General features: G+C 37.4%; 2 protein-coding genes across 13 annotated transcripts in view; one reads left to right on the top strand and one right to left on the bottom strand.

Moving 5' to 3' along the window:
- LOC105676895 (uncharacterized) overlaps nucleotides 1–17,832 on the top strand; it is a 300,604-nt gene that overhangs the window by 187,985 nt on the left and 94,787 nt on the right. The gene's annotated exons all lie outside the window — the stretch shown is intronic.
- The window catches only part of Mp (Multiplexin), a 225,276-nt gene that overhangs the window by 185,108 nt on the left and 22,336 nt on the right, over nucleotides 1–17,832 (bottom strand). For all 6 annotated transcript variants that reach the window (XM_012371315.2, XM_012371312.2, XM_012371309.2 and 3 more), the window contains exon 2: nucleotides 16,083–16,153. In XM_012371315.2, the coding sequence (XP_012226738.1) occupies nucleotides 16,083–16,153 (71 nt within the window). The remainder of the gene's footprint in view (nucleotides 1–16,082; nucleotides 16,154–17,832) is intronic.

Genomic DNA, 17,832 nt, shown 5'->3' with positions numbered 1-17,832 from the left:
TCACCGTGGCAGTTCGTCATAATATTCGTCTTAATATTATAATTTATTAAGATTAAGCTATCGAAGTCACAGTAAAAATAGCGTATACGTACGTCAGAACAAATGATCAATAATACATACTCGTGAAGTTAGCCCCCCAATATTAGAAATAATTAAGTTATTTTACATGATTCGATTGCACATTATTTGCACATGATTGTACTTCTTTTATTTTCGTTTGCACATCTCTAGTAAAAAAGTTATTAAAAAAAAAAATTTGGGGGGCCAATTTCACATTAGCCACCCAATTTTTACAAATATGGTTTTTAATCAACCTAATCGATAGATTTTCGTTGCACATTTACATACAGTTTGAATTTTCGTTTGCACGCCTCTAGAAAAAGTTATTTAAAAAAAAACTTGCGGGGGCTAACTTCACATTCAAAAATGGTCAAATTTTGCGAAAATCGTTTCGTAACAAGTTCAACCCATAGATTTTCATTTGCACATTTACATACAGTTTGAATTTTTATTTGCACATCTCTAAAAAAAAACTTACGGTGGCTAACTTTACATTCAAAAATGGTCAAATTTTGCGAAAATCGTTTCATAACGAGCTCAATCCATAGATTTTTGTTTGCACGTTCATATACAATTTGAATTTTTATTTGCACTTTTTAAAATAGTTAAAAAAGAACTTAAAGTTCCATGGATTAAGGCTCTACGCACAATATAGAAAATATTAGGAACAGGAATAAATATTAAATATTTGGAATAGGAATTAGGAAATTTATTTCGAAACAAGGGAACAAAAGAATTAATTCTGAATGCATTGTGTGCTAGTTCGTTTCCTTGTTTTAAAATAAAATAATTCTCATTCCTAATATTTAATATTTATTCCTATTCCTAATATTTTCTATATTAGTAATATTAAATATTATAATATTATATAATATTATTAGTAATTATTCGGTAGCTTATAATAATACGTGGACGCGATGCGACATTCGCATATTATGACATAATTTTCTGCGAGATCCGTGTATATCTCCGTGAAATAAAGACGGCGTCGCGAGATGCATTTCGGCAGTGGTGCAACGCGCAGTGCATCATTCGGTGTAGCAAAAAAGGGGGAAAAAATAACCGTGAAACGCGGCGCAACCGATGCGCTCAGCGGGCCACGGGGATAAAAGATAATTAGAATAGACGAGACAACTCCATCGCGCGTCGTTTCCGAGTTGATCTCGCCGGTGCAACATCTGTCGAGGCCCGGGCTTTTTTATTTTTTTTATTATTTTTTTTCCACGTTAGTTCACCCGTCTCCCATCTCTTTTTCTTGTCTCCCACCGACGAAACCTGTTCTCGCCGCGGCGAAGGATGCAAAGAGGCGAATACAAGTTCACCGAGAGCAAACACGTGTAGGTGCATATCAAGATGCTGTGAGAGCAAATAGCGAGTGTACTCTTTACAATCGTGGTATTTAGCGAGAGCTCGGAAAGAGAATGCCTGGTTCTCATTCGCTCGTGATGCTAATTGAGCGATTTATTGCATGATACAGTCGACCGCCGCGAATTTATTACGCAACAATGGCGCCACGTTGATCGTGATCAATATCGCGCCGATTACGTTACAATAGCAGCCTTTTAAGAGCGACTCTCGCTCGATAAATTTCAATTTAAATTGCAGGTAGAAACGTGTAACGTATCTTTCTTAATTATAATCTTAGATATTTTCAGTAATGATAAAAAATATTTAGTAATAATAATAAAAAATCAAATTGTATAAAAAGAAGGAAAAAACTAAAAGAAAGACAAATATTTTGATAAAAATTTTGTAAAACATCGAAGATTATAAACATTGCAAATTTTTTTCTAAATACTTCAGAAAAAATTTAACAGATAATTCTTTTATATCAAATAAAAGTGTACTAAAATTTTTATCCTAAGAAAAGAATTCTAAGATTATATCGTTAATTGATTTATTCCACAATAATAAATGCATCTAACATATTTGTTTTACCAGAATAAGGATTGAGATTCCACTGTGATTCTCTCTTCTCGTATTATATCTGTGCTTCCCTTCTAACACCTATTATCCTTAAATTCTTGCCGCGTTGTTATTGAGCCGATTATCGTTTATCATGATGGGTGACATCACCCACGGTCGGACATATGTCGCTCTCTTAATAAAACCGCATCCAATAAAAACGTATGGTCACCTACCCTCGAGGGCTCTAGATAAGCCTGGAATCAAGTTTATGGCGCTGAACACACGAATAAACTCTAACAAAATGAACCGTGACTCTTGGTTAAGTGTTCCCCTGCCTCTTCACATGCCTTTCAGGCGGACCACACGTGTACTAAAACGTCGAACGTCGTGCAGAATGCATTGTCCGAATAATGGGATGAGAGTATTTGCATCAAGTGATCACGAATTCTTTACTACAAGTAGAACTTTTGAATTTTTCACGATTATTCTGACATTGATTAATGCTGACTAAAATTAGCACTTTTTTCTTCTATTTCGCAATTAGGAAAATAAAATAATCAATTAACGCTCTGAAATCCACACTTAATAATCAGTTAGAAAGCTGATTAACATTTAATACATTTTATCTTTATTTGAATTTTTTTGCATTTTATACTCATATTATTATATATTTTTTATAAAATTTTGTCAATGCCAAAATCTCGATAAAAGAAACGATTTTATTACAGAGCATTGTTTTCTGTTATTTGTAAAAATGACAATTTTCGCAATAAAAAAAATTTGTTTAAATTTATTTGAAATCAAAAACAACAGTATAATAAATAAATATGCGTGTTGCGTGCACAACAGTTATAAATATACTTTTAAGTGATCGGTAGAAATTTCTAATAATGTGATAATGCATCATGTATTGGTGTAATTGTGGACGTTATCAAAAGATTATGTGAGCTTAATATTTATGTTACATGCTGATACATTAATTTATTTCAATCCGGATTAAACTTGATGAAAATTTATATCGGGGCCAAAGGCGGAGATCGTTCTGAAACTCAATGATATTGTAATAAATTAAAAACATTTTGTCTCATGCTGCAGCAAGCTTAACGGAATGATAAAATATCCTCAATTTATCACAATATCATTGAGCACAGCTTAGAGTAAAAATATTAATGGTTATCAATGTCTAACGGACAGACGTCAATACGGCATTAATGCAGAGCCACGGTTATTATGCGAACACGCATTATTCAAATGTTCTATTATCCGAACAACGTGTGCATTCTGTTGATGCAAATTACTAGAACGAACAAAATCGTCGAACGTAATGCTCTGATAACATTTTCTACAGAGAATTCTGATAATCTCGAAATTTGTCGTGCGACAAAGCTTTAATGCCGCGCTGGCAGGAACAAAAGGATCAAATTTAGAACGAATGAAAATAGTGCGCGCCGTTATCGCAATCTGGCTAATAGCGTCTCCTGTACAAACAATACTTGAAAAATTTCTGTTTCGTATAAAACGAATTTAAAAACGACGGCTCTCAAGTGATGGCTTTTGAGAGGCCTTATCCTCGCTCGTAGGATGCGAAAGCTGCAAAAGATGACTGTAAGAGGGAATAAAATAAACGGCCCGATGGGCTTCGTTTGATTCCGAGTGCTACTGCGAGAAGAGGGATAGAAAGGGATAAGAGATCGGCAACTGGAAAGGTTAGTAGCACATGTGCTTCTGCGCTGCACGTCAAGGATGATGAATGTTACCGAAGGGTTCTTGCGGCCATTCAACGACAATGGCCCCGAGACGTCAAGACTTTTAATACCGCGTATGAAAATTTAATAAATCTGTAGAAACGAATTCAAAACCACATATGAAAATCGTCGCCAAATAAAATTTTAAAATTGTATTTGTATTCCTGCAAAAAGATCTAGTTATGTTGTATACATTTTTTACAATTTTCTTCACTTTCTTTTCTCTTACACGAAATCTGTACATTGTATTTGTTTTGTCGTCGTATAAAGTCGTTTCTTTTCCACACGCAAAAGATATTTTTCGATTCTGGAAATACTTTTCTTTATCATAATAGAATTTATATTTTATTTACAAAATAAAATATTTCTTAGGAATTTCAAGAGATATAATTATTAGAAAGGTAATTTAAATCTTCTACTATTGAAATAGAAGAGTTATTTAATTATTCTTAAACTAAATTTTTATTTAATACATTATATTAAAAACAATGATTTCTATTTAATTTTTTATTTTTTGTCAAAAAATCTTTTGATAACAAAAATTGGTAAATATATCCGTTTTATCGTTTCAAAAATAAATGCTTTGAAAAATGCCCAAAAAGGTACAAATATATTATTTCTCTAACAGAGAATTTTTATTTATAAAAATATAAATACTTTGGAAAAAATAACTAAAACCACATTAAACATTAAATAGTTTAGTTTTTTAAATAAAATTTAATTATATATGTTAATCGATACTTGATTTCAAATGCAGAAAATAACAAGTAAGCGATCAATCAAAAAATAACACATTGCTTCGAAATGATTGTCAAATATGATGGATCTCACAATCATGCGGATGATTCGAGCAACGTGATAAAGAGCGAGAAAAGGCGCACGCGATCAATGAATAAAAAATGGCTCAGCGCGAATCACACACCTAATTACACATTGTCGTATGACGTACGAATGTTTCACGCGAGGATAACGGTCCGGAAGGAAACCGGAGTTAAGGGGAGAAGTAGGCGGAAAAGGAGAAAAAGGGTCAGGAAGAAGGTCAGGCACGCAAGCATCCGTGCTTTCCGGGACACCTGATGCAGAGTACGTGTACTCCCACGCAAAAGAAAAAAGGGAGGAGCGCGCAGTGCATCCAGCGCTTCTCGACAAATCTCGTGGAAAGATACAGCCGCAGCCAGGAATCCGCTGCCAACCGCGATGCAACTCAGCAACCGCGATCCGTCGAAACAGAAGTGCATTTAATTTGAAATGCAAAGATGCACTCAACAGCGCGATTGAATAGACGGTATATAAAAAAGGATGTTTCTCGTAGCAGTTTTACATGAGAATTGTTTGCCAGCGCATTAGTATATTATTTCATAAATGCGTAAGGTAAATCGAGCGAAGTATTTGAATTGAAAATGAAGGGGAATATTCTTTTTCATTTGCATCTTACAGCTAACTTATCAATATTTTTAAGATTTTCTTTCATTTTTTCTGTGTTTAATATAAAAATAAAAATTATAGCGTAGCTGGAGAATACGAAAAAATATAGGGCATCAAAAATGTGTAGCGAAAAAATACATATGAAACAATTTGTGAAACTTTTCTTCAAAATATCCATTTCGTGTTTAAAACGCGCTTCCGATCTCGACCTCTCGATGGTTCATTTCGTGAGTCGGAGTCGTTCGATGGACGGACGAAAGTCGTTGACGGTTTTAAATGTGAAACGTATGAAGGATCACTGACTGAGGTAGCGGGCGAAACGAGCGAGATCACCCCTGAAGCGTGCGTCCCGAGCGGCAGTCTGTTTTGTTTACGAGGCTTTTGTCTCGCGCGAGTGGTAACGGCCATTCGTTACCAGCTACTCGTCACGCGACCCGGTCACAAAATCCGGTCTCATCTGGGTAGGTGAGAAAGCTCACTTCTCGTCTCGCATTCTCGCTTTTCCTTCCTTGTCACGCCACTTGCCCCGTCAGCTCGACCTCCCTTCGCTTTTTTTTATCAGCGCTGCTCCGCTCGCGAGTGCACGTGTGCAAGAAGCTCTAATAAAGTTAACTCTCGTCGGAGAATCTTCAGGACGAGATGTTTCTCTTCCGAGTATCGTAGCGCTTGTGTGAGTAATATCACGCTGCTTGTCTGCCATTGCTTTCTTGCACATCGTGTCACTTTTTTTCAGACGACGAACTCGCGTGCGCATTAGAGACAGTAGAGACAAAGTCGCGCAAAGAGGCTCTTTTGAAAAAGATCTTTCTAAAGCAAGCAGATTTTCTACAATATAATGGCGAATTTATAATACAGAGAGAGAGAGAGTTTGTGTAATAGTTTTTTCAATTAATTTACAAAAGAAAGAGCACACACATTCGAAATCCATAAAACTGATTGACGTTCTACAGCATTGCTCTGAATATTATTATAACTCTTTATTTGTAGTTATAAAAAAAGTATAATTTAAATTGCGATTGTAAAAGCGGAAGGGGATAAGAATTAAAATTTATTGCATCTATAATATCCTATTCGTGCAAAATTCAATTTTTTTTTATACGTTTAATGCAATATACAAATTATGCATGAGAGATATCACAGAATTCCGCAAATACTTCCGTGGCAAAAAGGCGGTATATTGGAAAAGCCGGCGAAACTTATTATAAATTTAACTGGCGCGGACTGCCTGCCGATACGTAATGCTCTTAAAAGACAAAGTCGATTTTTTTCATCCTCTTTTCCCGCCAACTCTCTCGCGGCCAGCTACCTACACCTCGCTTCAATTTCCGCCTGTCCCTTTACCCCTTTTTGCACGGTCGGGATATCGTTGCCACCGCTGAGCTTTAATCCGGCGGGCTGCTAGAAATTTCAGTATTTATTAATTTCCGACCGATGCGAGCGACCGGTACGATTACTCGACCGGGAAAGCACTTCCGATCAGCTGCTTACCAACTACGCTGTATGTTCGCCCGCAACGATTCGAATTACAACGGATAAATCCACATTGCGAATAACGCTTACGAATCGTTCTAAATTAATAGAATGTAATTTCCGCGCTTGCTTTTTTATTTTTACGCAAAATTCGGGGAATATAAGACTTGCCGTCAGGACTAATACTTTTTTCCCCGCGGATTATAATTAAACGGTAACGAATATAAATTGATCAAATTCTCTACTTCCATACTCTAAAATATAGGTTAAAATGTATAAAATAACATATATTTTACTCAACTATTTTTCGTGTAAATCGATCGGTACGCTACTTAAAAGGAAATAAAAATACAATATGATAAAATTAAAGGAAATTGGATAGTCGCCAAACGATCTGCAGCGGGTACATAACGAAGATCGTATTGATTGATAAGGAAACGATATGGGTACGGAAAAGCGTTATCGGAGGAAACGGGAAACGGCCGTTACCAATCGAAAAATGGCACTGAGAAAATAGGAAAAAGTGTGCAGAAACGAACGTCAGCCGCGGGTCGCGTTTTATCTCGCGCGAAATACATACATCCTCGCTTGTTTTACGAGAGTGTCCATCCGAAAACAGGATCGTTCATTGCTGTTCGTTTTTTACATGCCACCCCTTTGCACCTGTGTGTCGTTGGACATGCCGTTAACGTAAAATCGGATGTGTCGCGGAAAATTGAACTGTTCTGCGTTCGATAATCTTCAGAGTAATAAAACGCAAAGTTTTTGCATTCATGTAAACATAAAAATACAATGATTCCAGTTGCATGTGTCATATACAAATCTAATCATTAAGTAGATGCATTTACCGGTAAAAATTATAATGAGAAACTCAGATAAAATCAAGTTGCAAATAATAGTTGGCAAAATCTTATTTCTAAGTTATCAATAATTTTCCAGTCATAATTGGTTCCAAGAAATTTTTCAAATCTATCGTTAAAATATTTTTGGTGATCGTAAATATATATTATGTGTGTTATTTTGTTTCTATAGGCGTCATAAAATGATTCATACGAGCGATAATTTCTCCATGCAGATTCCTCGAGCAATTTGTCGCGTCGGAAATATTGAGAACAAACGACCGAATTAAAGCTAAAACGAGATATCGCAGGAGAGATGACAAGTTGCGAACGATTAAATCCTGTTCTCTAGAAATCGGGAAGGGCTTCCTTTTGACTTTGTCCTTTGTTCGTGACCAATGAATCGCACATGTCGCGATGTGCGAAGTGCACGAACGAGCGCGTTACAACGAGCGAATATCATCATCAAAATTAATGAGCTCGTCTATTTGTTCTGGCAAATCCGCACGGGATATGAAATGTGCGCTCAGTTTACTGAAAAGTTCACTAGAGTATCAGTAACGATTTGAAATGATAATCGGCTAATCAGATTTAGCACTAAATATATGAAACGCACAGACCAATCTCGAAAATTTTGAAGCGTAAAGCCATTTCTCGTTATCTATTTGAAGCTTTAATACCGATTAAATGCATATTTGAATATTGATTATGCATTGCATATATAAGTTTCAAGCTTTTTTAGCGTATCTATATAATAAATTGCTCTTACTGAATTATCGGTTTGTAAATAGGAAAAAATATTTAAATAACAAATGAATTATTTCAATTATTCGTCGCAAATTACAGATAGATAAATTATTTAAGGATTGAATAGCAAATTATATGAATGTGATGCGCCTAAATTTGAAGGCGCGCATTATACAAGGTTTATACATTTAACGCATAACGCACCGGCTGGTCATGAAAAATCGCAAGTTGTTCGCGAAACAGGCCGCAGGATATGAATGGAGATCCACTGGCTGATAAACTGCAGGATTATGCACGCGCGAGAGACAAGAGGCGGTAGGAACACGTTACAAGCAGACGATATATTATAAGGCGGGTTAGCTGAAAAGGAAAAAGCCGATGAGATAGAGAAAGAGCCGGCGCATAGGTGGGGGGAGGGGAAATAGTGCGGTGGGTGAGCTTCGAAATATTTTATACTTTCCGAGCACGCTCCGGGGCCAATATGTCTGCCCCGGGCAACAAGCGACTGTATCACGTCTCTGCGATTTTGTATGGTTTTTGCATTCGATCTTTGCTGCCCGTTTTACGCTGCTTCCGCTGCAGGTGCGCACGTTAAATGCAACGCCGGTGTATCTTTATATCCAAATAGCTTGAAAGCACCGGAGTAAGGTTAGTGCTTTCGCGGAACCGTCATGCATAATTTTAAAGAATGGCAAATTTGCAAGAAAACAGCGTAAGCAGCTTATGTAAAGAGCATCGAACGACAAAAAAATGATTTGCACTTCTATTGATTTTTCGTTTAACGATGTAATTTTATATTTTTAGAATGGCGATGTAGAAAGAGAAACTTTATATTTAGACATTATTTATATACAGGGTGTCCTGTGACTCACCAACGCTCGTGAGCGGATAGAGCACATTAAACAGAACAGAAAAGCTCTTTATCATTTTGCAATTCTCGCAATAATTATTTAAGTATTAATTTAAAAAGATGGGCGAATGAACGCGCGTTTCGCGCGGTTAGATCGTAGGATGTAGCCGGATGTGGCTCTAGGCGTGCCAGCGATGAGTGTCGCACGGCAACGAAAAGTTTGGTCGAGCGACGAGAGTCGTTGCCCGCGCGTATCGCGACTCTCGTCGCGCGACCGAACTTTTCGTTGCCGTGCGACACTCATCGCTGGCACGCCTAGAGCCTATTTTCTGTTCTGTTTAATCTATCCGCTCACGAGCGTTGGTCCGTGAGTTAGCGGACACCCTGTATATAAAAATATCTTTCTTTTGTTGTAAACGTCTCGGTGATCTCAATATGACAACAGCGAATACACACGATACACATATCATGTCGCGTCTCAAGATTCATGACGTTTCAGTTATTAATATCTATTAGCTGCACTCGTTGCTTCAACGATGACATCACGTTCAGTCAACTAGAAAATGCGTGCCAATGTTAAATACGGCTGATAAAGCGTGCGCGCGTGCTTAGTCATTATGGGTCAAGATCATTGAAATGATCTCATTAGAGTCGGAACGTGCTTCATTAAATGGCGTCTCGCGGCAGTCGGATTTAATAGATAACTTTTACTATACATTAAAGCTGTGTCACATCTCTTGCGACAAAATATTGAATAAAACATTAACTCCTTATTTAAAACAATTCGATGAATTGAAATAAATGAATATTGTAATATTTTGTTACACGTAATTGCAATTGACGTTCGTGAAAATATTTAATGGTAAAGCGATACTACGATGACGCTTAGAAACTGCGAATTGAAAATAAAATGTACATGTAGATACCTGTACGTCTAATATATTTCTACCGCGTTCAAATCACAGAATGACATTTGCTTTCGAAAGCACGATTAAACAGCGATTTAACATGCTAAAAATGGTATAAGCAAATCGAGCCTACAAATCAGTGATGAACGTGACTCATTGTGTCGCAAAGACCGCTTGACCCGACATGCTCGGCGAGTAAGGATATGCTTGAGAAGTCGTTGATGATCGATGAGTCACGGCGGATCATTGAATCCAAACGTGATTACAACAACGCATACCGGCATGTATGTTCAATTGACGCTTACATCCGGTGTATACGTCGGTACGCCCCTAAAGAGAAATTTAACCTTCTCGCGGCGATGTCGGACAAACGTCTCAAGCGCATCGTCTTTATGTGTCTGGCTTTATGTTCGCTTATCACGTACATCATCGAATGTTATTTCCGTCCGTAGTGCTAAACAACGAACTTTTTCAAACACCGTTTGACATTAATTAATTGCTGTTTGCTCATCTATTAAAAACGCCGCATTTGAAGAGAGCTCTTTGAAATTCTGCCAAGACTAATTTACTGCAGGTTTTTTTTAGAAAATATCTGCGCGAGTATTATTAGAAAATATACAATCTTTCGAGGTATCTACGCGAGTATTATTAGAAAATGTACAATCTTTCGGAAATTATATTCGCGACAGCGTAATATCAAATTTATTTTGCATTATGTGCGTGAAATAAATTTTGCAAACATAACGAAAACAAATTTGATGCAACATAAATTTAAATATTTTAAATAATTTTATAATTCGTACCTTATTATTCCGTCAGTAAAGAAGCTTTCATAATATCTCGGCAAATGATTTCGGAAAATGGCTTTCGGAAAACTTAAATGAATTGCATTTGCATATATTATCAAATAATATTTAATCCGTGTATTTTTAAGAAATATTAGATTTAAGAAATTGACGAGCATCATCTGGAACTTCACGACACGCGTCTGTTAGACTAACCTAAATTGGTCGACGGAAATAGAAAAGTTTTCCGACACGATCGATCTAAGAGTATAAAATCTTTGTAGCTTGCGTCTCGCCTTAATTTCACTTTCGTTCTCGGAAATGGAAGGCGGAAAGTAAATTGAAATCAGTCGCATTTTCTTAGACTTTTAACTGCTCGCAGATCGCGATTTCATAAATTTTAATCGTGCCGTCTCATCTGTTTTTAGAAAATTAGAGTATCTTATACTTTTTTTTTCTTCCTCCTTCTTTCTTTCTCTATATCTTGCCCAACGCGCTATCTAGCATTCCTCTCCATAATGTCAAACCCAATATTTTCCTTTTATTAGTCTAGCTTTCTGGCTGCTTTCTTTGGAGCATGCCGAATGGAACATTGATAACAAGAATAAAAGCGGTCGATGCAAATTGTTCTGTGAAAATTTTTCACGTAGAAGTTTCTCCATTCACAATGTTACTTGATGCATAATTTTGTATGTAATATTACTAAACACATTAGTAAACACATTTACTTCTAAATAAAATAGAATACAAGTCAATTTGTCAAAAAAAACTTGGAAAAACGCGAAAATTGTATTTAAATACATGTATTTTTTAAATACAATGAAATACAATTTCACGTTGTTATTTAACAAACGTTAAAAGTTTCTCAGATTTAATTCATCATATTTTTTATATTCCGGCTTTGTTACTTATCGCAACGATGATACGTATTTTTCAATGAAACATTTGGAAAATGCACAAGCGTCAAATCAAAGTTTACTATTCTCGCGGATGAACACGGACACGATACTGCAAAGGAAAAACCTGACAAATGTTCTTTCTCTGGCGCGATAGATTCGATTTTCCTGCTCTACCTTTAATAGTGTACGTCCTCCTGAATCAAGAACGGGTGCGGCAGGAGAATCTCGAGAGTAGGGCGAGAAGGAGGAAGAGAGAGAGGGACAGTTTATCGCGTGTGCACCTTGAGGAGAGGAAACAATGGTTTTCTTGACTCATCGCGATCTGCTTCGATATAAAGGAATAAAGGGACCATTTAAAGCCAGACATATAAGGAATGTTTTCCGGTGAATAAATCCGCGCGCGGCGCCGCACAATAAAATGCATTTATCCTTGCCTCGAGATAAATTTGCGGAAATTGGATTTGAACGCCGCGCACGATTTCCATCCGCTTCGGGAAACGCGTTTAATTTTCCAGCTTTTTTTTTGCACGGTAGAGAAAGAGAGAGAGAGTTTTCGCGCTCGCGCGCGCGGTCGACAAGTAAAAATGGGGAACACGATTCTCCGCCGGTATTATACATCGCGCTGAAGATTATTTCCACGCGAATCCTGTAATCTCGCGCCACTGTAAAGCAAATGAAAACCGCTCGGTCGCGATAGAATTTTTAGTTTGTGGGCGGGAATTAAGCTGATGCAAAAATCATGTTGCGCGACGCGTCGCGTGCGCGTATCTCATTCCGTTCTATTCGGGTCCGATTCAATCTGTCATCGGAACAAAAATTGACCATCTTTTGTGATCGCCTATCGCAGTCGATTGCCGCTGCCCGCAGCGCGCGCTCGCGCGTTCGCGAGCCACTCTATCTAAAATCACGCGATCGTAAATCAGTCGGAGAACTGCGCAATGCCAATTTATCTATTGTGTACGTCCGTATTGCAGTGCCTTGCCGAAACATTCATTCACTCGACGACTAATATAAATACCATTGTGTATTATGAATTTGTGTGCTCTCGCCGTTGTGTTTCCGTAGACGAGCCGGTGAATGGATTGGCTCAGATACGATTTGAAAGAATATTTCTCTGTATCGATTAAATACGAAAGAAATTCGATTTATTTCTCAACAGGAGGAGACAAGCGACGAGAATAAAATTAATATTACATACTTTTTCGTACATCAAAATTTAAACAGGTATTCAAGGCATTCTTTTAGTTAAGCAAAAGCGCGCAATACTTTTCCATAATGCGAAATATTAACCGAATTATTCGAAATTAAAAAGATTTATATTTAAATATGCATATACAGAAGTTTCATTTATTTTGTTTTCTAAAGATTCAAAGCATCTTGATGCTTTATAAGGAAGTTATCTTTTTAATTTTAAAATAATTTTTGCCTACAAGCTCCTTTTTATTTTTCTTGCAATTTAATATCGTATTTATAATCAGTCGGAAGGGAGCTTACGTTTTTGCTTTGTTGAGAACCGTAACATTTCTTCAACCGTCCATAATCACATTGTGGAACTTTGCGAACTGTCAAATCCGGCGGGACGATATATCCCTTTGAGGAGAAGTTACGAGAGCGATTCATAAGAACAAGGCGGAAGTCGGCCCGAAAAATTCTCATTTCTACATCGTCGCGCAATTGCGGTTGATCGACGAGCGGCCGTTAAATATTGACGAGGTAGACGGTAGATGCAAAAAATAGTGGTTTCCGCGGGAAACGGAAACGGGGTGGATACAAATGAGGCTGCGAGGATGAGCGGCGTTATCTCGCATCCTGCGGGAGCTATTCGTCCCGGGGCCGCCCCTTTCTCCATCCTGTGCCACCGACCCCGCTATCGCCACCACCCCTCTGGCGCTCTCTCGTAACCCCCTTGCATCCGCTCCTGATAAGAGAAGCGCGAAACCCCCGAAGCGAACCCCCGATTCTTCGACAGTTACGCGCCGATTATAATTGTCGCGATCCTTCCAACGTTGACCGTCTGCCCGCGCGAATAGCGCGACGAGAAGGAAAGCGAGAAACACGAGCGGCTCTTCGCGGCGAGCATACAGCGAGTGAATAAGTAACTTTTTAATATGTCACGCAAGAGTAAGTGCAAACTAGAATCTCGCGTTAATTCGTTCTTATTGCGAGGAGGCAAAGTGGCAGCGCCGTTCGTTTTATTATTCTTAATAAAAACGGCCAGCGCCAGATTAAATTTTCTTTGCGTTCGCGGGGCGGAGCTCCCTAGGTTATGAAATCCTCATGAGAGAATAGGGATGAAAGATGCGACGAAAATAATCGTCGCTTTTGAGAAAGTGACAATGAACTAATTACGCTCAAAGAAGCTCTTTTATTAAGTTGTCCTCTGGTCGTTCATGATTCCTCTTCCAACACTTTTTCGCAGCGCTGTCGATGAGAACTTCATGAATAATAGAAACGCTGTTTTTAATGTGCATTATTACTTCTATTGTTGTATGAAAATAATTTAGTTTACGATACTTTGTGTTACTATTTTAAAGGGACAGTTTTATATTATTGTTTCGAATATACGAATGAAATTTTCGATAGTTGCTTTATTTTTGATCGGATTACAAATTTTTTGTTGTTAAAAATTTTGGGATTACAGCTTTTTGGATTACAGCGACATGCGAGGGTAGATAGAAACAAGTAGATATTGGAATAGTTCTAAGTAGAGCGAGAACATGGCGCGAGATTACAGGATTGCGGCATGTCTGACCATACGTCGGCTTTACCACTGCGGAGGTGAGCAACTGGCGGTTCTCTCGTCAGGAAGGGGAAGTGAAAAATCCCCAGATTCCCTCAGGAATTGTCGAGGTATCCTTATAAAACTGGCAGATTAGAGTGAGACGTGACGAGAGCGTGGAATCCGCTCTGAGTATTAAGCATCCCAACGATGCGCGAACAGAGTGCATTACGCAGTTGTATTTGAAGATAGACAGATAAGATCTGACTAGATATATATTATGCAGACATGGTTCTACTTAATTTTTAATGTATTTTACAAAAATTTTATTTTATAATGCAGCAGTCCAAAATCTCGCATATTAGAAGAGATGTTAATAGAATTTAATTTTTTGAAGCCCGAGACTTACAAATATACTAAAAGCATAAACATAATAATATTTTAATACAAAAAGAACGTTGGTGAATTGCATTTATGAGCTTAGTGTATCTTCTATTTCTAAGCTGTTACACAAAGATTGTTCATGCGTATTAAATAATTAATTGGCAATGATATGAGGATTATAGTAATAATGGCAAATGCTTAATAATTACAATTTGATGAACATTAAACTTTAATGATTAGAAACGTTGATATAATGAGCCCTAACTAAATAATTGAGTAATATTGGAAGACAAAATTATAATTAAAACAATGGCGTGTATAACGAGTTGAAACTGTCGATTGACAAAACAGTGGATTAACAAAAAGTTTAAGAATCTTGTGTGTGACTTTATGCAACTAAATTTTTTCCGGAAAAGAATACGATTGATCGCTTTAGATTTGAAGCGAACTAGAGGAAAAAGGGAGACGAATAGTGGGTATTGTAAAGGTTAAAAACAAATCACTCGCTCGACGTTACAATCGACGGACTGCGTTCATCAGTATAAATTGTCCAATTTTCTGTTCCAATTCACCGTTCCTTATCTTTAAAGAGAAGTATCAGGAGCTTAAACTGAATACAAAATTGAAAAGTTTATTTCAGCGTAGATTTGTTTGGAATAATAGATAATTCTAAAAATTATAAAACTGTCCAATGATTTAAATAATGTAAATTTTATTTTGCATTTAATTACACACGACTGGCACCATTATCTAGTGAAATTTGTTATACATATTTGATATATTATTATTGTTGTTATATAAACAGAGATATTCGATACTCTATATACATTATTACCAATATATAAAATATTAAACGCCCCGTTGTTATTCTTTGCACTAATAAAATATAGTTTAGTGTATATTCCTGTTAACATTTTAATGTAAACGCCGTTTGTATCTGTCGCATGCAATTAAAATTGCTGCTTAGATCGCAACATACGTGAATTCATGCACGTCCACAACAATTTGTCCGCTGTCCTTATCGTCCGATATCATTATTCATCGCTTGACTAAATACATTCCGTACTTAACATAGTGATAAATCACCGGTCGCGTGGGCGAATCGTAACGGCGAGCGCGAAGGGAAGAAGGAGCGTCCCTGAGAAAAAAGCTGCTGAATATTCGCGTTGAGGTACTTCGCCTCGGGGAGGGAACAGAATCCCCCAAGGAGAATAGTGCAGTGGATCGTCAGTGAGTAAGACACGCGAAAAGGCGGGGATGTACAAATGGCTGCGAAATCCCCGCGCTGTCGCCGCGAAAGCCGTGAGTCCATTAGCGCTGAAATTAACTTCACTGAAACTCACCCTTTCTCTCGCCAAAGAAGTCCGCGCGGCCGCACGTCGCGCAGAGCGCGACGAAGATCACCAGTGACGATCTGAAAACAATTTTTTATCTTTATTTCTCACGTTATTAATTACAGCTGCTTATAGCTAAATTTCCAATGTAAATTGGTCAATGTATAGCACGAGATGCAACATGTTGCGAGAGAAAAAATTATCATACGTTTATCGAGCTTCAAGAAATTAATTATTAGATAAAAAATAATTTTACATAAAATTATTACATAAGAAAAAGTAAAAATATAATATGTTATGATAACATGATACAAAGTGTGAAATGAAATTTAATGAGTAACAAATTTAATGAAAATTATATTTCAATTAAAGCTTGATATAAAAAAGCTGTAAATTCTAAAAATAAAAATATCAAGAAACGCTAATTTCTTTAATAACATTTAAACATTTTTAGAATTTTATATGATATTTCTATTTAATTGATTAAAATTGCGATAAAACGTAATTTATGCCAGATATCGTTTGATATGAATTGAGAAAAGAAACCATGCATCGCTTCGCGACAAGGTACACGTCGCGAGAAAATGTCACGCGATTACTGAACATAGGCCAGGCATTTCGAGCGAATTGTTTTGTTATTTTAGCATTATCTCTGAAGACACGGGTAGCAACTAATACTAATTAAATAAGAATGGAAAGCGGAATGTCGAGAACGGCTGGAGTGAGGACGATTAAAACAAAAACGATGAAGATAATCTACTAAGGGATATAAGGCTGGTACTAGAAACGCTACGTGATCCCGTGGAAGACAGGCAATAAAATTAGCGCTAGAGCGATTCGAAATAACAGCATTGTTCCTAAGAGAGAACAATAAAGACACACCCGCTATACTATAATCAGGTTAGGCGATATCCTGAATCGTCCAAGAAAAGTGAGGGCTTTTCGTATTACGCCAAGCCCTTAGCTTGACACTCTTGCGCTTTTATAAGGGGCGATTTTCTAACACGAAACACAATCACGACCTCGTCGTGGTGAGCTAGTCTTGCCGAAGACGCGATAACACACAACCTTTAATTTTAATATAACTTTACTCGCTCGCGCGCATTGTCCTTAATTTAACTTGAACTTTTAGCTGTCTTATTTATATTTAAAACTTTTAATGGACTTTGTTCGATGAAATTTTATTATCTCTTTGCGGTTACATAAATCCAAACCCACATTTTTACGGCCGCTAATACATCCGTTTTAAGAAGAACTAAAAATATTTTTGCAAAAGTTTGCAAGAAATCTGTACCAGTTACTCTCTACTATTATTACACGGCATCAAATGGCATGTGTTCATTCAACCATTTTTATAATTCAGTACACCTCGCGAATACCTTCGCGTGGCTCGTAGAAACAAATCGTGACTCGCTTGTCGGCGATAAATCTCAGTCTTTCTCTTTCTCTCTCTCTCGCCGGTCGCGTATTATTTCCCGACTAGACTAAGGTCAGTGGAACACGGGGAACTCGGTAAGTGTGACACGCATTTGCATGGCGACTTGCACAACAGCCGGCGCACACGTGGGCGTAGCCACTACGTTGATTGTGATTCACGATCGAGAATTCCGGCCTTGCGCAACGATCGCAATCGCGAGGACGGCCGTGCCCGTCGATTTCGATTTCCATTTAACAAGACCGTCAACCCCGCCTCTTCTTCCTTTTGCATTCAACAGGCAAATGTTGACGAACGTTTGAATTATCGACATAGCCGAACTAA

Source organism: Linepithema humile, chromosome 6 (assembly GCF_040581485.1).
Source record: "Linepithema humile isolate Giens D197 chromosome 6, Lhum_UNIL_v1.0, whole genome shotgun sequence".
Taxonomy (NCBI): domain Eukaryota; kingdom Metazoa; phylum Arthropoda; class Insecta; order Hymenoptera; family Formicidae; genus Linepithema; species Linepithema humile.
This window is presented reverse-complemented; position numbering and strand designations above follow the sequence as displayed.